This window comes from Eubalaena glacialis, chromosome 4, assembly GCF_028564815.1.
Source record: "Eubalaena glacialis isolate mEubGla1 chromosome 4, mEubGla1.1.hap2.+ XY, whole genome shotgun sequence".
Lineage (NCBI taxonomy): Eukaryota > Metazoa > Chordata > Mammalia > Artiodactyla > Balaenidae > Eubalaena > Eubalaena glacialis.
Window position 1 is genome coordinate 125,850,213 of NC_083719.1, and position 24,523 is coordinate 125,874,735.

Sequence of the window (24,523 nt, forward strand, 5' to 3'; positions counted from 1 at the left end):
ATCAGGTGGGTGTCAGACTGCCTGGAAAGGGGTGACTGCTAAGTTTGTGAGACACTACAGTATTTACCAAGGGACAGGACTCATCCGGAACTTGCCGCTCCAACCAGGGCCTGATTCACTGCTGGCTTTTCATCCTGAGTCAATCCATCCTATATCGACTGCTCTCTGCAGTGAAAGCTCTTAAGGGAAAAAATGCTTGTAATGCTTCTCCTATTTCTAAAATCCAAACCTAGCATTTCTTCTTTTTTTTTTTTAGTCCTCCCTTATAGTTAGTTCACAGAGAATACAGCTCATTGTATAGCCCACTATTTGGGTTCTTTTGTCATTGTATTAAATGCTATCTGTGCAACTGTCTTCTAGCTTGAGATACTTAAGAACAGGCACTTATGTTAACTCTTCCTCGCACATCATTTAGGTGCTTAACTAATTATATCAAACTAATGAAGGAACCCTCACATATTTTTATTTACCAATGGAGCAGCATTATTGAAATACAATAAATAAATCCAACTGCTACAAAATGAATGGAGCTGGACATTAACATATTTTGGCTACCAAGCCTCAATTCCCCCTTTCTAAAAAGCACCAATTACTTTGGAGGATTTAACTTTCCTCCATTGCATGTCATCTTGAGTGATACCTGCCTCCCATTATGAAATGGACAAGTGGTCACATGACTTAGCTTGGTCAATCAGATGTCTGATTCGGACTCTTGAGTAGCATATAGAAAGAGGAAATGGTTGGACATTATCCATGATGCAGAAATGTACTGACCACTTCTTTCCATGGTTGGCCACTGTCCCACTTCCTAGCTCTACTAGAATTCTCAAAGTTCTTGTTTATTTGTAAACCTGGTCCCCCAGAATTTTCACCTTAATTCTTTGAACATATACATTGTAGCTTCCCAAAAACTACCTTTGAATATGTTAGCAAGTTAGTTTCTTTCTTTCTTTCTTTCTTTCTTTTTTATAAATTTATTTATTTATTTATGGCTGGGTTGGGTCTTCGTTGCTGTATCTGTGCTTTCTCTAGGTGCGGTGAGCAGGAGCTACTCTTCGTTGCGGTGCATGGGCTTCTCATTGCAGTGGCTTCTCTTGTGGTGGGGCACAGGCTCTAGGTGCACAGGCTTCAGTAGCTGTGGCATGCAGGCTAAGTAGTTGTGGCTCGCGGGCTCTAGAGCACAGGCTCAGTAGCTGTGGTGCACAGGCTTAGCTGCTCTACAGCATGTGGGATCTTCCCGGACCAGGGCTTGAACTCATGTCCCCTGCATTGGCAGGTGGATTCTTAACCACTGTGCCACCAGGGAAGCCCAGCAAGTTAGTTTCTGATGCTTATAGTCAATAACACTGGTAGATATACAATAGCAAGGATCAAGGTGAAATAGCAAACTCAATTAAATGAAACCAAACAAACCAAAAATTAAGTAACCAGTATGGCCTGACAAAATACTTAAATGCTAGACATTTTATTTAGCCCTAAGTGTCAACTAGGACCTCTCTGTTCCTTGATATCTGGGGAAAATTGGCTGGAGACTCTCAATTCTATAGCCCGTAGAAATCTTTCTCTCAGATTTCTGATTCACACTCATCCTGTGCCTTTGGGGTTTTCATTCTCACGCATGCATTCTCTCTTCCAAACTACATTTACCCAGACAGGAATGTCAGGCATCTCACCAATTTACACATGCGCGTGTGCACACACACACACACACACGCTCATATAAAATATCTGTAGTATAGTAGGAGGCAGTGTGGTTTTATGACCTTGAGCAGTTTACTTAACCTCTTTGTACCTTAGTTACCACACATTGTAAAATGGGGATAATAAAGATGTGCCTCAGAGGATCGTTTTAAAAATTAAAAGGATAATACACGTTAAGTTTATAGCTCATGATGACCTCACACATAGTAAACATTCCACACTCCTTTCCTAGCCAAGCTGGAAAATTTTGCTGAAGAACTCGGTGCTGGGAGAGGTCAGCACACACATCATGCACTTTTAAACAAACAAACAAAAAGATGCAACCTAACTCCTCTCAACATCTTACAGCCACCACGCAGCTAGATGTCCCACCTTCTGCTAAGCAGGATCCAGACTCTCCTTCTTCTCTGAATCTTCTCTTTTCCTACCTTCTCCCTCCTCTGGTCACTCATTTTCCTGTCTTCAGAGCAAGTTAAAAAATTCCTCTCCTGTGCCAGGGACCCAGACCCTTTGGCTTTCACTCTATACGGGCACTTTACCAACTGAAGACATTTCCTTACCAAAAAAAATTTCTGGCTCCTATTCTTCAAATGATAAAATTTACTCTATCTAGTTATACCTAGAACATGGGTTTCTGGACCCTAGTCATCTGCATAGTATCCTTGTGATTTTTTTCACATTCATTTATTAATGAATATTTTAAAAGTACATAATATTTTTCTTTTTTTCCAGCATTATGGAGATATAATTGACTTACAGCACTGTATAAGTTTAAGGTGTACAGCATAATGAGCTGACTTACATACATCATGAAATGATTATCACAATAATTTTAGTGAACATCCATCATCTCACACAGATACATAATTAAAGAAATAGAAAACAAATACTTTTTTTTGCGATGAGAGCTCTTAGGATTTACTCTCTTAACAAGGATGAAGGCAGGTAAAAGATGCAAACGCCTAAGTACAACATGATAAATATAATTAACACTGCTGTATAGGGACTTCCCTGGGCACAGTGGTTAAGAATCTGCCTGCCAATGCAGGGGACATGGGTTCGAGCCCTGGTCTGGGAAGATCCCACATGCCACAGAGCGACTAAGCCCGTGCACCACAACTGCTGAGTCTGCGCTCTAGGACCCACGTGCTGCAACTACTGGGCCCACATGCTGCAACTACTGAAGCCCGCGCACCGAGAGCCCGTGCTCCGCAACAAGAGAAGCCACCGCAATGAGAAGCCCGTGCACTGCAACAAAGAGTAGCCCCCGCTCGTCACAACTAGAGAAAGCCCGCGTGCAGCAACAAAAACCCAACATGGCCAATAATAATAATAATAATGAAAAAACACTGCTTATAATTTTTTTCTTTAAATAAAACTTACTTGCAAATTTTAAGTAAATGTATTTTAAAAGAAAACTCTATTTCACTACTATCAGTGGCAAAATAGTATTACCACCATAAGGTTACCTTAAAATAAATATTTATTTAAAAATAAAACAGACGTTCATGTACCACCTAAAATCATCATGCATTACTATTGATCCACGCATCACAATTTGGTAAATAAATGTCCTTTACTATGGACACCCAGAGGGTGGGCTGAGAAGGAAATGGCTGGAAAGTCTGTGGCACTTGCATGTTACTAATACTGTGGGTAGAGATGGGCTGTAGGTGAGGATGAGCATATGTTGATGGGATCAGGTTAGAAATCAGACAGAGAGGATGGTCCAGAGACAAGATTCAGAGGGGTGATATCATCTTGTATCCTGCATTGCAGATCTACAGCACCCAGGAGAATGGCTAATGTTCATTTAATTGAATTGTATTCTGCTATTAGAATCCAATGCTGCTATAAATAAATGTTGAAAAGCTGGAAATGTTAGGGATCATACTATCTGAATCATCCAAAAAGAAGTACTGATTTTAACCAACTGATCCAGTTTAATACAATGTCTGAAACTTAAAACAATTTGATAAACTTATCACCATTGACACTGCTCACTTTGGCCTTTTAACTAATAAAAATAAAATGGAGACTCTCTAGATTCCACTATGCTTTCTCTGTGCAAATAATGCCACAAATTTTCAGAGGAAAATTAAGTATGTGGTACTAGCCTAAAAATCTCTGTTAAAGTCCTAAGACTCTGCATCAAGTCAGTGTGTTTGGTAAATATCAAAGTCCACGATGTTTCCATTGGGAGTGTAAAATGTTTTACTGCTGACCATAGAGTCTCTGTGCATACCTAAGTGTACTAGAACATCACCCTATTTGAAATATATGTAGCACAATTACTGGCTGATCAATAACTCTTTATTAAATACCCACCATGTGCCAGGGATTATTCATGAGACATAGTCTACCCTTAAGGAACCCCTGAATTGGAGTGATAGTACATCTTCGCAGCTCCAGTCACATTACACTAGAGTTTCTGTGAGTTTCTGTCAAGATATTTGACAGCTCCATTTTGTCACAGTGTTCTCCTACATCAAACACAGAGGCATAGTGCCCCTGATCTATACCTGAAATGTGTTTTCCTACAGATCTCAAATAAAAGAAAAACTGCTCCTGTGATTGCACTAAGAATGTATTTTTTGAGCATGTCTTCCAGCTATTGACATCGATGATATCTTCAGCCTCAAATGCCAATTCATAACATTTAAGCCTTACTGAATACAATTTTCTCCACAATATTTGGTTGTACCGAATAAAATGCAGCAAGCCTTTAAAGAAAAAAAAATCCCTAGAAGCCATCCTATTATTTGATCTCCAAGGGTTGCAGGAAATTACAGAAAAACAAAACAAAAATCATTTAGCTTTATGTAACTATACCATGCAACCATCATGTCACATAACCTAATGACCTGGTTGATAAAAGAACTGGCAAACTAGCACTTGTCACAAAAAGCTATTTAAACGTATATCTAAAGTTTAGATGTACAGATAAATATTCTTAAGCTATTTTTACCCCCACTTAAATACATCTTCTTTCTTCCTATTACAGAGATGAATATCTGTTTTCATGGAAGAGCATCTCCCGTAATGCAGACTTTTAGTATAGGCATCTGGAATCATTTACAGCCATACTATATTTATCATTTAAACAGAAATGAAAAAACATTAATAATCAAACAGTACCACACTCACGATTATATATGAAATATTGAAGAAAATCCACATCTATTAGCTTTGTAACTCTACTACAACAGACTTTTCAGAGACCTTAGAGTTCAAATGACCACAATTTACAGCACAATATATACAGAAATGTAACATACCTCACATTAGCATCAAGTTCGTCCATTACAGGAAATAGGCATGGGTGAGTTGGATTTCAGTGTGCACAGGGTACTACAATGGGGAAATAAAAAAGAGATTAGACAAGAAAGTAATGTAGGAAAATAAAAGTCGTGATGGGAAAAAATGCCAAATAATCATTGCTTCCTAATTATTAGGACTTTTGTAGTGTGTCGGAAAAGTATTTAATAAACAATACTACAGCAAAAAGCTATTGGCATACTGAAGTATGGCACAGCTGAGTACTGCAAAAAGTTTCTTTACATTTGACTAATCTCTTAGAGATTAAAACGTAAAGGTATTTCTTTTTACTCCATGTTTAATCTGTTTGTTATTTTTTGCTCTTCCCAGATACATAGCTTGTTTATATGATCTGCATTAGGACACTAGTTGGTGAAAACAGGTAACTACATTGTTATGATTAAAATAGTACATTGCCTAAAATGGTCAGCCATCTTGTTTCCTATGAGGATTTTTCAGGTTGTTTTTTTTAAAAAACCCTTTTTGAGGGTGGATAAATCTCTTTGAGAATCTAGTAAACTCTTGAGAACCCTCTTCCTAGAAAAAAAAAATAGATGTGCATGTACATACATACACACTTTCTGGGGAGCCCATAATTCCTTGAGGCCCCTCCATGAACCCCAGGCTAAGAACTCACAACTGAAGAGGAGTCAATTTTCAAACTACTGTAAGTTCCTCTAGGATAGACCCTCAGAAGACCTTACACCCTTTAATGGATGGACACTCACTGATCTCCACCAAGTCAGCTCTCTGAACTGGCTGTGTAGTTTCAGTTTTCAGAAGAATTCCTATATTTTTAACCACATTTGTTCTAAAACATGGTGAATCAGAGAACATAGGGGTGGAGCTCAGTCTGTTTCTTTTGGAGTTACCCTAAGCAAGACCCTTTCTCCTTCTAACTTCATCCTCTACTTCTCAATAAACAGAAGGGATTGGAAGAGATGATCTCTGGGTTTACTTCTAGCTCTGATATTCTATAATTCCATCTGCTGGTTTTCCAATAAAATTTTACATGGAAGAAACCGTAAATCTGTTTATCTACATAACAAAACCATGAAACTCAGCCTGGGCCCTTGGATTCCTTGGTCAGGGTGAACCAAACATATATGCCTGGCAGCCAGGAAAAGAATGGCAGGCCACCAGAGCTGGAAAGGACATGGATCTCTCTGTGTTTTTCAAAGTTTATTCTTTAAAGCCTCTAAGATTAACATGGGCTCCCATGGCCATTTCTGGGTTTGTGACAGGTATGAGGAAGGCTCAGCCTACAGGACTCAATCCCCTACTCCGACCTCAAACAAAGCACTTCTGTCTACTTCTATCTCTTATACATTTTGAATCTGGAATAATCTTTTATTTGAAGTACATAAGTACAAAGCCCTAACTACTGAAGCGGCAGGGTTCCAACCTTTGTACTCCTCTATCTAAAATCATTCCTGAAGTGAGATGGTGTATGTGCACATCTACTTTTTTTCTAGGCAGATGATGATCAAGAGTTTACTAGATTCTCAAAGGGATATGATTACCCACCCTCAAAAACGGTTTAAAAAAACTGAAAATACTCATACTATTTTAATCATAACAATACAGTTACCTATTTTCACTAGCTAGTGTCCTAATGCAGATCGTATAAATAACCTATGTTTCTGGAAAGAGCAAAAAATAACAGATTAACATCCATTCCCATGGCTTAAAAAACAGTCTGTTCACTAGAGATTTCCAAAGTTATAAAGTCTAGGCCTTTCCCAGACTCATATCACCTACCTGACATCTCAACTTGTATGATTAAAAAGCATTTCAAACTAAACCCTTCATTTCCCGCTCCAGCACAAAACTTACTCCTCCCCTAGCATTCTCCATCTCAGGAAATGGCTCCACCATTTACCCAGTTGCACAGACAAAACACCACATTTTTTCACATCCTACAATCAAACTATCAGCAAACTCACTCCCTCTACTTTGAAAATGATACCTCAATCTGACTTTTTTCCATTACCTCCAAAACCAGCACCTGGTCCAAGCCACCATCTCCTTTCCCAACTGGTGTCCTAACTACTCTCCTAACTTTCCTAACTGGTCTCCTGCTAGCTCCACTATCATCTCTTCTCCCCATGGTAGCCAGAATATTTTTTAAATGGAAGTCAGATCATTTCTTGCCTATATAAAATTCTAGTGGCTTTCTGTCATGCTTAAAATGAAATCCAAACTCCTTATCATGATCTGGTCCCAGCTCCTCTCCAACTCAACTTTAGCCATGCCCCACCCCCTCACCACCTTTGAACTCTTTGGTTTTGCGTCTTTCCTTGACCATCATAGTAGGCTCTCACCTCAGAGCTTTTTCACTTGTTTCCTCTCCCTGGAATGCTACCATGTAGATCACTCCCTTACTTCCTTAGGGACACAGGAAATAAGGCTGTCACTTCCCTGACCATCTAAATAAAATTTCAGACCTCATTTTCTGAAAGTTTCCATCCTCTGTATCCACTCTATTTTTTTCTTCTTAGTACATACCTTATATATACGCCATTGCTTCTTTATTAGTGATCTGTCTCCCTTACTAAAATATAAGTTTCAAGAGGGCATAGTTATATCTTGATCACTATTATAACTTCAGTGCCTAGAAAAATGTCTAAAGTATTCTCTTCATAGATATTTCTTGAGTCAACTAAGTAGTTAATTCATTTTGCAAATGAGGAAACTGAGGTTTGAGAGCTTGTGACTTTCCCTCTGGGAGGTAGTATATGAACCACTCCAGAATAAATACTGTAATTTTTAAAAGTATCAAAATCCAGTTCAACTTATTTACTCTTTACTAAGTATTAACAAGTGCTAAATACTGTCCTTTTCCTTCTCCTCCAACCTCTGAGACTTTATGTCTATTGTTAGATGAAGAGACTAAGCGTCAAAGAGGTTACCTGACTTGCCAAAGTCACACAGCTAGCACTTAACCAAACTGAGAATTCAATCCAGGGTTGTCAATTCTGAAACTCAAGCTTTATCTTGCATAGTTTTTTTTTTTTCTTTTAACATCTTTATTGCAGTATAATTGCTTTACAATGGTGTGTTACTTTCTGCTTTATAACAAAGTGAATCGGTTATACATATACATATGTTCCCATATCTCTTCCCTCTTGCATAGTTTTTGTCATCCTATCACACTTCCTCCCACTGTTAACAAGGGAAACTCCTCATGAAAGTGAATATTTCCTTTAATTTTCTGCTGACCATTTATTTCCTCTTTCTCTGAGAACAGTGCCTTGATTTTCCTTTGTGGAATGCCTCCCCTGCCTCAATCCCACTGATGAGCACATGACCAGGACTGGCCAATCAGAATAGTCCATTCTCTGGCCACAAGGATTCATTAACTCACCAGCTAGACTGTAAAGCCAGCCCTGGGATTTTTGCTAGAAAGAGCCTGTCTTTCCCCTGCTGTTGCTAAACTGATAGACTTTCAATTTAAAGCTGCTGGTGGCCATCAGTGCCACTTTGTGGGGAGAGCTCGTCTGAGAACGAAGCTAACACCCAAAGGAAAACAGAGTTGCAACATAGAGAATGCCGAGTCCTGATGAGATAATTTGAGGCTTAAGGTCTAGCAGTGTCTTAAGACAGTTTTATACTTAAACTTCCCAATTATATTGAGCCAAAAAATTCTCTTTTTCCTCTGTAGGCCAATCTGAGTTGGGTTCCAACCATTATTTGAAACAAACAAACAAAAAAATCCTTAGTTATATACAAGAAAATCAACATTGTATTTGTATACAGATGAGAAGGAAGAAAATCTGGAACTAAGGAAAACAGTTAAAAGCTAGCTAAAGTTCATTCATTGAAACTGCATTTGAAAATGTTACAACATGGGGAAAACTATATATTCATAGCAATGTACATTGTTATATTTTGCTCATGGAAACTCAATGAGCAAATTTAAAATGACTGCCATTTAACAAGCCAGTGAGAACATGCATTTTGTTAGAGATAAAGGAACAGTAACAAAAGAGAAGCTGGTGATTAGTACTTATCCTGAATTGATTCATCGATTATAGTCCACTATTTTCTGCCGTGCTCACCAGGGATATCTAATCTGAGCTGTGAGTATAGGGACACCACTTGCTGGGAAGACTGCTCAGAGTGACAGGTGTGTGCAAGGAACCATGCTTTTATGTTGCATACTTATATTTCTGACTCCTTAACAAAATACTACCCAGTTAATTAAAAGTACAATCAACTGAGAGCATCTCCCATGCTCAGATATAAGCTATATCCCTTCTAAAAGTTCTAATTTGAAATTCAATTAGACCTCGTGTGCATATGGCACACGTGCATGTGTGTGTATCTGTGTGTTTTAATGATAGTCATGCTGTATCCTTGTCTCCTTCAGAGAAACACTCCTAGATCATCATAATCAGAAAAAAAGCACAGCAAGTCCTGGGAAAGGGGTGGAAGAGGGAGCCAAATAAACCCTTCTACCATGTGAAGTACAAATGAAGGTCTCATTATTATCTCAGCAATAGGACATCAAGTCACTAATTATTCAAAACTGTTTATCTGTCACAAAAGTAAAGCTACAGCAACATACAACTCCATCATATTCCTTGGAGCTTCTTTTCCTTGTTGGATACATTGAGACTGATCTTTCCTTAAAACGGGAGGAGGAGGAGGAGGAAGAGGTGAAATTCTTTATGCCACCAAATGCTGATTCCAACCCTTAGTTTTCTGGCTTACAAATTTTAAAAAACTAAAGGGCAAACCCCGAAGGTAAGCACACCCCATCTTTACCCTTGTTCTTTTACTCAGAATACTCTGAAAGATTGCTGTGGAACAGTTGTTAATGGTTAACAGAAGGTGTGTAGTTGCATCTCTATTATGAGAAGTGTGAGCACAGGGCTCACCTGTAAATAGTCCCCACCTATTGGAGTGAAATATTGATGTAGTTTGGTATAGTGCCAACATCTGCCTACTTGGAGCTATGTCATAACCTCAGCTTGCTTTGCTGCACTTTGGTTTTTTTCCTTTGGTTTTGGCCGCATAGGCGGATATTCATGCATAACTGTGCATGGATTGACCACGTTTCTTTATAGAGTATGCCTACATGGGTTAAATTTCTACATCAAAGGGCATATTCCAATACCTTTGTTTTGGACTAGTGTCAGGAATAAGTAAAACATTATTTATCTTAATTGCCAAATTGAGGGTGGGAGCTTGGCACAATGGAAGGAACGCTGGACCAGGAGTCACTCAGCTTGACCCACTACTAACTAACTCACTGTTCCTATTCTTAAGCAAGTCTGTTCATCAGTCTAGGTCTCAACTGTCCCAACTGTAGAATCAACTAGGCCAGAAGGTACTGGACAGGGTGAACAAAGGGAGAAATTTCAAGGAATTAGAACTTCTCGGAAGTTAAAGGAAACTTTGAAAAGGTGAGTTGCTTGTCATTAGAGGCATTTAGGCAGCATGTGGGTAATTATTTAAGGATGTCTAAACAAGAAATGTGATTCTGGTGACTGATAAGGTTTCTTCCAATGCTAAAACTGTAGGACCGTGATAGTCTGTGTTAGTTCTGCTCAAATCCCCAGCAAAAGACCAAGTGTTTTGAATGATTTTCCAAATTAAAAAAATGTTATGATCAATTCACATATACTGTCCCAACCAGGCTCCATCTCCTGAGCATGATCACAGATATTTCTGAACAGGTGGGACTAAAAGAAGAGCAATGTAATGTGCAATTAACTAAAGCCAGATATTCGCTAAGAGTTAGCTGTCAAATGCTTGTTGTTGGCCTCATCACCTCATTACCCTAACTCACTACCAGCCATAGGTACCAAAACAGCCAATCTCACCAGGATCAAACACACAAGCATTCCCCAAAACAGTCTTTTGCATCCCATGGTGATCATGATTTCCTAGTAACCTTCACTGTGATAAAAACTCTTGGATCATCTGAAAAATTGCAACTGTGCAAATTCTCAGTAAATGGAAGAAAAAGAGCCCTCTCCTTGGCTATTTACTATGACTTTGTTTTCTGGAAAATATTTGGAATTTATAGGATGTTGTTTCACCATTTTATTTTTACTTCAATCAGCTGATCATACTCTCTAAAAGGATTTCTCTCTGTAAATTAGTCCTGAGAAAATTTACATTATTTGTTTATCTAGACATCTAAGTGATGGTAGTTCACAAGTGCAAATGCGTATAAACCATGAAAAAAAAAAGTCTGTATTCCAGGAGCTAGACCTTCATTGCAAGTGTCTCTTTCTAGGGCTGATAGTCAAAATGCCGTTTGTGCTAAGTCATCTAGAAAGATTTAGTCTAAATAAAAACCTTCTAGCTGTTTCATTTCCGTAACTGAAAATCCAAACAGATGCCAACTCAGTTACACTTAAGGGACCACCATGCTAATATATACAATTAGCATGCAAAATGGCTTTTAATTTTTTTCAAAATAATTAAGAATATTCTTTCTAGGTAAGAAAACATTTCTCAGCTATAGTCCCTTTATTAAAAAACTGATATTGAAAACAGCCCTTAACCAATGAAAGAATATTTAAGAGGCATACCCATTCTACCTTTGGGGAAAAAATGGATTACAGGAAATGTAAAGGAGGAATATGAACTTCCATTTCATGTAGAACTGAATGGAGTTTATCTAGAGCATTTCTAGAAATCATATTTTTTTAAGGCATAGATCCCCCACCACCCCCAAATAACGTGATGAGGACTGTGAGGTTACAAGAAATCAGATCCAATTAAATGTGGATCTGAATATTTCATGAAGAAAAAAAAGAAGATTCAAGTCATTTATTTATATATTTACTTTTCTGATCACTTGATTAATGTCCCACTCCCAATATGGCGACAGGTACTACATGGAAAGAGACACAGTACGCGATCAGTATTTTTGAATGAATGGCATGACATGATATGAAAGTTCAACTTGATAATTAGAGAAGCAATTAGCCTTGTCTTTGTGTTGCCAAAGGGGAGATGGTGGGAGTCTCAAGAGAAGTTTGAACCGCATTATGAGGTAAATCATCTGACATCAGAGCTGTCCAATTATTGACCTGTGTGCCTTGGCAAGTAACAAGGTCCACCTCAGTGGGAGGCTCAAACAGAAGCCAGAAAACCATCCGTCAGTCACGTTTGAGGGGACGAAGCAAGTCTTGGATGATTCTGAATTCTGATGAAATCCAGGAATGCAGCGAGAGCAGGACTAAATAAGAGACTGTTTACTGTAGAGCAGTGGTTCTCAAGTTTAAGCATGCATGAGAATCACCTGGAGGCTTGTTAAAACACAATGGCTGAGTCCTACCCCCAAGTTTCTGATTCAGTAAGTTTAGAATGAATAATTTGCATTTCTAACAAGTGCCCAGGTATTGCTGATGCTGCTGTTCTTGGGATGACTCCTTAAGGTAAAACACAGATTTCCCAATGTTTTCTCATGTCTCCTGGAGAAAGCACGTGATATTAGGCAATAGGTGGATAGAAGTACCATTGGATCATATGGTAAAAAAATGTGTTTTTTCATTTTCTATTTTAATCACTGTTGTTTACACTGAAGAAAAGGATTCATATACGTGTTAGCTTATCTTCGAGTCCTTCCTGATATTTGGTAATCTCTCTTTTATAATAAAAAATGGGTCGAAGGCTCACAGTCTTTTGTTAGAAACACTACTGTCTTACTGGGGTCCCCCTAAGAAGCAGATCTTGAGGTGAGGATTAAATAGATGCACATATTTGATTTGGCAGGTGCAAGTACACTGGCAGGGAAGTAATGATACAGGAAAGAGGATGAAAGGCAGTTTATAAGCCACTGAAGCTTAATCCCACAGGGAAGTTCTGGGAAACAGTGTAAAACGTATGCCTCAGAATTATCCTGGACAAGTGGGGAGGGAACTGGGGTATTGATACTCCCACAGCCATTATGTATTGCTTAAGAACTGTCCACAGGGGGACATGGATTCCCAGGCATCTCCAGTCCACTGTGCTTGTGAGAAAGGTGATTTCAGCAGACTGAGGGCAGCCCTCCAAAAATTATGTTGGTTCATCATTGGAAGTAGGACGGTATACACAGAAATGGTAAGGGGATCTGTGGGAAAATGGGAGGAACAGTTGATAGTATCTGCTCCAATTATTTAGCTGAAATCTGATACATTGTGTTTTTTGCATTTTTTTTTTACAGTTACCTTCCATTTCTTGCAATTGGTACTGGTTTCCACTTATAATTTACTTTCTCTGTAAAATAAATTTATTTAAGGAAAACTAACTGATCTAAAGAAAAGTGCTATGCAGATAATGCTCCAGATGCTTGCATGAGAAGGTGGCAAGAATCACAAGGGTAGTACTCAAATGATTGAAGTTTGGGAAATGTTAGCATAGTGGTTTAAAGCAGAGATTGGCAGTTGTTTTTTTGTTTTTTGTTTTCTGTAAAGGGCCATTTAGCAAATGTTTTAGGCTTTTTCAAGCATCAGATCATTATCACAGCTACTCAACTCTGGTGTTATAGTATGAAAACAGCCACAGACAATACATAAATGAATGAGCATGACTGTTTTCCAATAAAATTTATGTGTGGACACTGAATTTGAATCTCATATAATTTTCACTTGTCACAAAATAGTATTCTTCTTTAGATTTTTTTCAACAATTACAAAATGTAAAAATCATTCTAAGCTCGCAGGCCAGTCAAAAACAGGCAGCCAACCAGATAGTTTGCCAGCCCCTGATTCAAGGCATCAATTACCAGTATGCCCTTGGACAAATTACTTACTTTTCTTAGCCTCAGTGGCCTCATCTGTATAACAGGGGTAAGCATAATACCAATATCACAAAGTTACTGCAAAAAATAAATGAAAATGAATACTTACAAAGCAGGTGCCCAGAAAGTTCACAATATAATGTTAGCCAGCTATTGTATCAAGGTGGTCTCAAGTTTGGCAGTGCCTCAGTCACTGGAGTCTATATGTTTCATACTCTACTTCTCCACAAAGGCAGCTAGGCACCTGGGGGCTGATCTCTCCTACTTTGGGATGTGGTTACAGAAATTATTCTTCTTCTCTACAGAATAGGTCCCTGAAAGCTGAGCCTGAAAATACCCAAAGGGTTTTGTCACCACCGATTTCAGAGGCCTGGAATTGGGAGCAAGTCAAGCCAAAATTTGCATTCCATCTAAATTAAGCTTCCAAATTAGTGTTTTGTATCTCGCAGAATTATGCTGCTGACAGTAGTGGTTCTCAAACATTCGAATACCTAAAAATCACTTGCAAAACTGCAGATTCAGGTGCCTCACTCAAAGAATATCTGAATCACTAGGTCCAGGAATCTGCATTTTAACAAATGTCTCAGTGATTCTGGTGCAGATGATTCATGGAGAGCAGTTTGGAAAACACATCAAGGTTGGATTGCAATCCACCAGGTGAGCACGCCCTTCTGAAATCCTCTTCAACTGTTTTCCTGTATCTGTTTAAATGCCTCATCAGCTGAGAGACCAGGATTACAGTATTTGCTATGCATGCCAAAAGAAAAGTCTCCGCCAGCATATATACCTCTTCTGTTCTCACTCTTTTCTATTTCTCCGGAACCTCCTGGAGTAGAAAACAGTGTATACAGAACTCTCTACTTCAGATATCATGTGCTGATTATCATATACAATTAAGCACGCCAGTGCAATCTCAAAGGACGTGTGCTATTTAGAGCTTAGATGTAAATTCTTGAGCAGAAGCTGCATCTTTACTGGACTAATAAGATGTTACCTCCCAAAAGGCTGCTGCCCACAGTTTCCTACCAATAGTTCCCAAACAAACCTCTTGGAAAATATAAAACCAAACCATAGATTTTAAAGGGGCCCACTTAACACAGAAGAGAAGGGAAGAAGCAGGAGAGGAGTAATGACATGTTTCTATAACTGACATTTGTTTAACACATACTAAGTACCAAATTCTTCACATTCATTGCGTCATTTCATCTTCACATCATGCTACAAAGGAGTACTACAATTATACCATTTCACAGACAAGGAAACTGAGGCATAGAAAGAAGATGTTATCCAAGGCCACACCAGAGCCTAGACCTTTCAACCATTAAGTTATCCCATAAAGGATCCAGATCAACTTTTCCAGTTCAGTTTTATTAATTAGATATTTATGTAGCTCATCAAAACTTACAGAATGTCTACTGCCACCTGAAAGAGAATAACTTTTTTTTACGAAAGCCCAACTTTGCTCATAGCAGTATGTGACACTGAGTTCCTCATTTTGCTTCCATAAGCCCCAGGTCTCCAGCTGTTCAACGTGTTTAAGATATCCAGCCCACCGGTCTTGCATATCTGCTATTACTCATGAAGTTCAAGTAAGATAACACATGTGAAAGTCCTCTGAACATTGTAAAAAGTTATCTAGAATGATAATTTCCCAGCCTATCATTTCCACAAATTATTTTAAAATGTTGAGAAGGAAGAGTGCAAAATTATCTGTGTCAAAAATCAGATTTTCCAGAGATTTGGTAGGTGGTAAAGTACCTATATTTGTGGAGCAGAAGAAACACTGCTTCTACATGGAAAGTAGACTATCATGGCTCAATGCAATGGAAATTTCAGGAGCTTGAGAATCAGATGACCTGGGTGCTGGTCATTGCCCTGCCACTAAGTGACCTTGAGTGAGTCTTTCTTTCTCCCCTTCCAGGAGATACAATGCTGCTTGGCGGTTAAGAAAATGGTTTGGGGGAGTCAGAGCAACAGCATTAAATCCACTACCTTCTCAGGAATGACCTTAGGCAAGTCATGTCACCTGTCTTGGTCTCAGTTTCCCAGTGATAAAAACGAGAATTAGAAACAACAGCTTAAGAGAGACCTTCAAGATGGCAGAGGAGTAAGACATGGCGATCACCTTCCTCCCCATAAATACATCAAAAATGAGGAACAGCTCCTACAGAACACCTACTGAACGCTGGCAGAAGACCTCAGACTTCCCAAAAGGCAAGAAACTCCCCACGTACCTGGGTAGGACTAAAGAAAAAAGAAAAACAGAGACAAAAGAATAGGGACGGGACCTGAACCTCAGGGAAGGAGCTGTAAAGGAGGAAAAGTTTCCACACACTAGGAAGCCCCTTCACTGGTGGAGACAGGGGTGGGCGGGGTGGGGAGGGGGAAGCTTTGGAGCCACAAAGGAGAGCGCAGCAACTGGGGTGCAGAGGGCAAAGCGGAGAGAGTCCCGCACAGAGTATCGGTGCCGACCAGCCCTCACCAGCCCGAGAGGCTTGTCTGCTCACCCGCCGGGGCGGGTGGGGGCTGGGAGCTGAGGCTCGGGCTTCAGAGGTCGGATCCCAGGGAGATGACTGGGGTTGGCTGCGTGAACACAGCCTGAAGGGGGCTAGTGCGCCACAGCTAGCCAGGAGGGAGTCCGGGAAAAAGTCTGGACCTGCCTAACAGGCAAGAGACCATTGTTTCAAGGTGCACGAGGAGAGGGGATTCAGAGCACCGCCTAAATGAGCTCCAGAGACGGGCGCGAGCCTCGTCTATCAGCGCGGACACCAGAGACAGGCATGAGACACTAAGGCTGCTGCTGCAACCACCAAGAACTCTGTGTGCGAGCACAGATCACTATCCACACCTCTCCTCCCGGAAGCCTGTGCAGCCCACCACTGCCAGGGTCCCATGATCCAGGGACAACTTCCCCGGGAGAATGCACGGCGCACCTCAGGCTGTTGCAACGTCATGCCGGCCTCTGCAGCTGGAGGCTCACCCCGCATTCCGTACCCCTCCTTCCCCCTGGCCTGAGTGAACCAGAGCCCCCTAATCAGCTGCTACTTTAACCCCATCCTGTCTGGGCGGGTAACAGACACCCTCAGGTGACCTACACACAAAGGCAGGGCAAAATCCAAAGGTGAACCCCAGGAGCTGTGCGAACAAAGAAGAGAAAGGGAAATTTCCCCCAGCAGCCTCAGGAGCAGAGGATTAAATCTCCACAATCAACTTGATGTACCCTGAATCTGTGGAATACCTGAATAGATAATGAATCATCCCAAAATTGAGGCAGTGGACTTTGGGAGCAACTGTAGACTTGGGGTTTGCTGTATGCACCTGACTGGTTTCTGGTTTTATGTTTATCTTAGTTTAGTATTTAGAGTTTATTATCATTGGTAGATTTGTTTATTGATTTGGTTGCTCTCTTCCTTTTTATATATAGACATATATATATTTTTTCTTTTTCTCTTTTTGTGAGTGTGTAAGTGTATGCTTCTTTGTGTGATTTTCTTTGCATAGCTTTGCTTTTACTATTTGTCCTAGGGTTCTGTCTATCCGTTTTTTTGTTTTTTGCTTTTTGTGTTTTTAGTATAGTTTTTAGCACTTGTTATCATTGGTGGATTTCTTTTTTGGTTTGGTTGCTCTCTTCTTTCTTTCTTTCTTTCTTTTATTACTTTTTAATATTTTTATTTTTAATAATTTATTTAAATTTTCTATTTTAATTATTTTAATTATTTTATTTATTTATTTTCGTTCTTTCTTTCTTTTATTCTCCTTTTCTTCTGAGACGTGTAGCTGACAGGGTCTTGGTGCTCTGGCCAGCTGTCAGGCCTGTGTCTCTGAGGTGGGAGAGCTGAGTTCAGGACATTGGTCCACCAGAGACCTCCTGGCCCCACGTAATATCAAACAGCGAAAGCTCTCCCAGAGATCTCCATCTCTATGCTAAGACCAAGCTCCACTCAACAACCAGTAAACTACAGTGCTGGACACCCTATGCCAAACAACTAGCAAGACAGGAACACAACCCCACCCATTAGCAGAGAGGCTGCCTAAAATCATAATAAGGCCAAAGACACCCCAAAACACACCACCAGACATGGTCCTGCCCACCAGAAAGACAAGATCCAGCCTCATCCACCAGAACACAGGCACCAGTCCCCTCCAGCAGGAAGCCTACACAACCCACTGAACCAACCTTAGCCACTGGGGGCAGACACCAAAAAAACGGGAACTACGAACCTGCAGCCTGTGAAAAGGAGACACCAAACACAGTAAGTTAAGCAAAATTAAAAGAGAAACACACATCACATGAAGGAGCAATGTAAAAACCCACCTGACCAAACAAATGAAGAGGAAATAGGCAGTCTACCTGAAACAGAATTCAGAGTAATGATAGTAAAGATGATCCAAAATCTGGGAAACAGAATGGAAAAAATACAGGAAACATTTAACAAGGACCTAGAAGAACTAAAGAGCAAACAATGATGAACAACACACTAAATGAAATTAAAAATTCTCTAGAAGGAATCAATAGCAGAACAACTGAGGCAGAAGAACGGATAAGTGACCTGGAAGATAAAATAGTGGAAATAACTACCACAGAGCAGAATAAAGAAAAAGAATGAAAAGAATTGAGGACAGACTCAGAGACCTCTGGGACAACATTAAACACACGAACATTCAAATTATAGGGGTCCCAGAAGAAGAGAAAAAGAAAAGGACTGAGAAATTATTTGAAGAGATTATAGTTGAACACTTCCCTAATATGGGAAAGGAAATAGTCAATCAAGTCCAGGAAGCGCAGAGAGTCCCATACAGGATAAATCCAAGGAGAAACACGCCAAGGCACATATTAATCAAACTATCAAAAATTAAAAACAAAGAAAAAATATTAAAAGCAGCAAGGGAAAAGCAACAAATAACATACAAGCGAATCCCCATAAGGTTAACAGCTGATCTTTCGGCAGAAACTCTGCAAGCCAGAAGGGAATGGCAGGACATATTTAAAGTGATGAAAGGGAAAAATCTACAACCAAGTTTATCCTACCCAGCAAGGGTCTCCCTTCAGATTCGATGGAGAAATTAAAACCTTTACAGACAAGCAAAAGCTAAGAGAATTCAGCAACAACAAACCAGCTTTACAACAAATGCTAAAGGAACTTCTCTAGGCAAGAAACACAGGAGAAGGAAAAGACCTACAATAACAAACCCAAAACAATTAAGAAAATGGTAATAGGAACATACATATTGATAATTACCTTAAATGTAAATGGATTAAATGCTCCAACCAAATGATATATACTGGCTGAATGGATATAAAAACAAGACCCATATATATGCTGTCTACAAGAGACCCACTTCAGACCTAAGGACACATACAGACTGAAAGTGAGGGGATGGAAAAATATATTCCATGCAAATGGACATCAAAAGAAAGCTGCAGTAGCAATTCTCATATCACACAAAATACACTTTAAAATAAAGACTATTACAAGAGACAAAGAAGGACACTACATAATGACCAAGAGATCAATCCAAGAAGAAGATATAACAATTGTAAATATTTATGTACCCAACATAGGAACACCTCAGTATATAAGGCAAATGCTAACAGACAAAAAAGGGGAAATCGACAGTAACACAATCATAGTAGGGGACTTTAACACCCCACTTTCACCAATGGATAGATCATCCAAAATAAAAATAAATAAGGAAACACAAGCTTTAAATGATACATAAAACAAGATGGATTTAATTGATATTTATAGGACACTCCAACCAAAAACAACAGAATACACTTTCTTCTCAAGTGCTCATGGAACATTCTCCAGGATACATCATATCTTGGGTCACAAATCAAGCCTCGGTAAATTTTCTTAAATTGAAATCATATCAAGTATCTTTTCCGACCACAACGCTATGAGACTAGATATCAATTACAGGAAAAAATCTGTAAAAAATACAAACACATGGAGGCTAAACAGTACACTACTAAATAACCAAGAGATCACTGAAGAAATCAAAGCGGAAATCAAAAAGTACCTAGAAACAAATGACAATGAAAACATGATGACCCAAAACCTATGGATGCAGCAAAAGCAGTTCTAAGAGGGAAGTTTATAGCAATAAAATCTTACCTCAAGAAACAAGAAAAATCTCAAATAAACAACCTAAAGCAATTAGAGAAAGAAGAAAAAAAAACCCCCAAAGTTAGCAGAAGGAAAGAAATCATAAAGATCAGATCAGAAATAAATGAAAAAGAAATGAAGAGAACAATAGCAAAGATCAATAAAACTAAAAGCTGGTTCTTTGAGAAGATAAACAAAATTGATAAACCATTAGCCAGACTCATCAAGAAAAAAAGGGAGAAGACTCAAATCAATAGAATTAGAAATGAAAGAGGAGAAGTAACAACTGACACTGCAGAAGTACAAAGGATCATGAGAGATTACTACAAGCAACCATATGCCACTAAAATGGACAACCTGGAAAAAATGGACCGATTCTTAGAAAAACACAACCTTCTGAGACTGAACCAGGAAGAAACAGAAAATATGAACAGACCAATCACAAGCACTGAAATTGAAACTGTGATTAAACATATTCCAACAAACAACAGCCCAGGACCGGATGGCTTCACAGGTGAATTCTAACAACATTTAGAGAAGAACTGACACCTATACTTCTCAAATTCGTCCAAAATATAGCAGAGGGAGGAACACTCCAAAACTCACTCTACGAGGCCACCATCACCCTGATACCAAAACCAAAGATGTCACAAAGAAAGAAAACTACAGGCCAATATCACTGATGAACATAGATGCAAAAATCCTCAACAAAACACTAGCAAACAGAATCCAACAGCACACTAAAAGGATCATACACCATGATCAAGTGGGGTTTATCCCAGGAATGCAAGGTTTCTTCAATATATGCAAATCAATCAATGTGATAAAACATATTAACAAATTGAAGGAGAAAAACCATATGATCATCTCAATAGATGCAGAAAAAGCTTTTGACAAAATTCAACACCCATTTATGATAAAAACCCGCCAGAAAGTAGGCATAGAGCGAACTTACCTCAACATAATAAAGGCCATATATAACAAACCCACAGCCAACATCGTTCTCAATGTTGAAAAACTGAAACCTTTTCCTCTAAGATCATGAAAAAGACAAGGTTTTCCACTCTCACCACTATTATTCAACATAGATATGGAAGTTTTAGCCACAGCAATCAGAGAAAATAACGAAATAAAAAGAATCCAAACCGGAAAAGAAGAAGTAAAGCTGTCACTGTTTGCAGATGACAAGATAGTATACATAGAGAACCCTAAAGATGCTACCAGAAAATGACTAGAGCTAATCAATGAATTTGGTAAAGTAGCAGGATACAAAATTAATGCACAGAAATCTCTTGCATTCCTATACACTAATGATGAAAAATCTGAAAGAGAAATTAAGGAAACACTCCCATTTACCATTGCAACAAAAAGAATAAAATACCTAGGAATAAACCTACCTGAGAGAAAAGACCTGTATGCAGAAAACTATAAGACACTGATGAAAGAAATTAAAGATGATACAAACAGATGGAGAGATAGATCATGTTCTTGGATTGGAAGAATCAACATTGTGAAAAGGACTATATTACCCAAAGCAATCTACAGATTCAATGCAATCCCCATCAAACTACCAATGGCATTTTTCACAGAACTAGAACAAAAAATTTCACAGTTTGTATAGAAACACAAAAGACCCTGAATAGCCCAAGCAATCTTGAGAAAGAGAAACGGAGCTGGAGGACTCAGGCTCCCACACTTCAGACTATACTACAAAGCTACAGTAATCAAGACAGTATGGTACTGGCACAAAAACAGAAATATAGATCAATGGAACAGGATAGAAAGCCCAGAGATAAACCCATGCACCTATGGTCACCTTATTTTTGATAAAGGAGGCAAGAATATACAATGGAGAAAAGACAGCCTCTTCAGTAAGTGGTGCTGGGAAAACTGGACAGCTACATGTAAAAGAATGAAATTTGAACACTCCCTAACACCATACACAAAAATAAACTCAAAATGGATTAAAGACCTAAATGTAAGGCCAGACACTATAAAACTCTTAGAGGAAAACATAGGCAGAATACTCTATGACATAAATCACAGCAAGATCTTTTTTGACCCACCTCCTAGAGAAATGGAAATAAAAACAAAAATAAACAAATGGGACCTAATGAAACTTCAAAGCTTTTGCACAGCAAAGGAAACCATAAACAAGACAAAAAGACAACCCTCAGAATGCGAGAAAATATTTGCAAATGAAGCAACTGACAAAGGATTAATCTCCAAAATTTACAAGCAGCTCATGCAGCTCAATATCAAAAAAACAAACAACCCAATCCGAAAATGGGCAGAAGGCCAAAGAAGATATACAGATTACCAACAAATACATGAAAAGATGCTCAACATCACTAATCATTAGAGAAATGCAAATCAAAACTACAATGAGGTACCACCTCACACCAGTCAGAATGGCCATCATCAAAAAATCTACAAACAATAAATGCTGGAGAGGGTGTGGAGAAAAGGGAACCCTCTTGCACTTTTGGTGGGTATGTAAATTGATGGAGAACAGTATGGAGCTTCCTTAAAAAACTAAAAATAGAACTACCATACGACCCAGCAATCCCACTACTGGGCATATACTGTGAGAAAACCATAATTCAAAAGAGTCATGTACCACAATGTTCATTGCAGCTCTATTTACAATAGCCAGGACATGGAAGCAACCTAAGTGTCCATTGACAGATGAATGGATAAGGAAGATGTGGCACATATATACAATGGAATATTACTCAGCCATAAAAAGAAATGAAATTGAGTTATTTGTAGTGAGGTGGATGGACCTAGAGTCTGTCATACAGAGTGAAGTAAGTCAGAAAGGGAAAAGCAAATACTGTATGCTAACACATATACACACATATATAGAATGTTAAAAAAAAAAAAAATGTTCTGCAGAACCTAGGGGCGGGACAGGAATAAAGATGCAGACGTAGAGAATGGACTTGAGGACACGGGGAGGGGGAAGGGTAAGCTGGGACGAAGTGAGAGAGTGGCATGGACATATATACACTACCAAATGTAAAATACAGAGCTAGTGGAAAGCAGCCGCATAGCACAGGGAGATCAGTTCAGTGCTTTGTGACCACCTAGAGGGATGGGATAGGGAGGGTGGGAGGGAGACACAAGAGGGAGGAGATACGGGGATATATGTATATGTATAGCTGATTCACTTTGTTATAAAGCAGAAACTAACACACCGTTGTAAAGCAATTATACTCCAATAAAGATGTTAAAAAAAATAAAAATAAAAAATTTTTAATTTTTTAAAAAAAGGAACAACAGCTTACTTTGAAATCATCCAAAAAATGAATTGCTGAATGGACAGAGGAGTGAATAGATAGAAATACGATAGAGCAAGTTAGTAAAATGTTAATTGTAGAACCTATGTAGTAAGTATATGGGTATTCACTATACAAGTCTTTCAACTTTTAAGTAGTTTTTTTACAATAAAATATTGGGAAATAAACCCCCAAAAAGGCAACAACAGGGTTGTTAGAAGAGTTGGAGCAGATATAGAGCTCTCAGCAATGCTCATGGTAAGTGCTTGGCATATTTTAGATATGATTATTTACTGTACAGGTAGAAGATGGGACAAGATGATCGATCCCTTCAGCTCGTACAATCTGTGAGTCAGAGCTGTGCTAGGTGAGCCAGAGACATGACATGCATGAGCAGAGTGAGAAGCCAGGCCACGTGGCATAGAGACCAGATGGACAGGGAGGAGCCAGGATGCAGTCACAGAATATGAGAAACCAGGAGGTATGCACAAATCAAAGCTGCAGGACCCTATGCAGGGAATGGCTAACATGGGGAGGACCTTGAAAATAAAGGCAAATGGCCATTATCACATGCCAAATTAATGTGTTTCTCTCTCAACTATCCCTTTGGTAGGAGACATGCATCAGATTTAGAGTCAAACCTGAGTTCAAATTCTGTCTCTGCCAACTAGGTATGTGACAACAGGAGATATTCATTCAAGCATCTTCTAGACCACTTTTACTAGGAATACCTACCACAATACAAGAGTGAGCCCACGGCAACTACTCTTCTCCTATGACCTTGGGCCATCAGATCCTTTCTCTTGAGAGTTTGAACCAAGAGACGCACTTGTGGGAATGTGTCATATTAACTGAAGAGCAATGGGAAAAAGATTGTGAATGCCTGGAACTGAGTTCTCCAGAGATGACCTGGCTCCCATCCTTCCTGGGGTCTAGTTCCTTGATCTATGAGAAGCCCCATTATCCTTCCAATAAATTTCACTTTCTGTTTAAGCAAGCTAAAGTTGGCTTTTATTATGTATGAGGAAAAATATATATTTACTAATACAATTAGCTTTCTAATAATATAAGAGTTTATTTAAATTTCCAGGCCTTGGTTTCCTCATCTCTAAACAACAACAAAAACCCCTCATCTCTCAGTGATTGATTGAAAAATTTAAAAAGACTAGGTGTAACAACTCCACAGTGCAGAGTAAACAACCAATAAACATTATTTAAATTGCATCTGAGTTTCACAATCACTAAATCTTTCTGAGTAAGTACTCGGAGACACCTTGTTTAGGTGTAGGACGTGTGGTCATGCAAAAAGAGACTGATGCTGGCAGTCAGGAAGAAGGAAGGAGTTGACTGAGTTTGAAATTTGGTTT

At 39.0% G+C, this 24,523-nt stretch overlaps 1 protein-coding gene across 5 annotated transcripts in view; it reads right to left on the reverse strand.

The window, feature by feature from the left end:
• HTR4 (5-hydroxytryptamine receptor 4) overlaps positions 1-24,523 on the reverse strand; it is a 221,091-nt gene that overhangs the window by 180,432 nt on the left and 16,136 nt on the right. For all 5 annotated transcript variants that reach the window (XM_061188318.1, XM_061188317.1, XM_061188314.1 and 2 more), the window contains exon 2: positions 4,980-5,052. In XM_061188318.1, coding sequence (XP_061044301.1) covers positions 4,980-5,005 — 26 coding nt within the window. In that variant the 5' untranslated portion in view covers positions 5,006-5,052. The remainder of the gene's footprint in view (positions 1-4,979; positions 5,053-24,523) is intronic.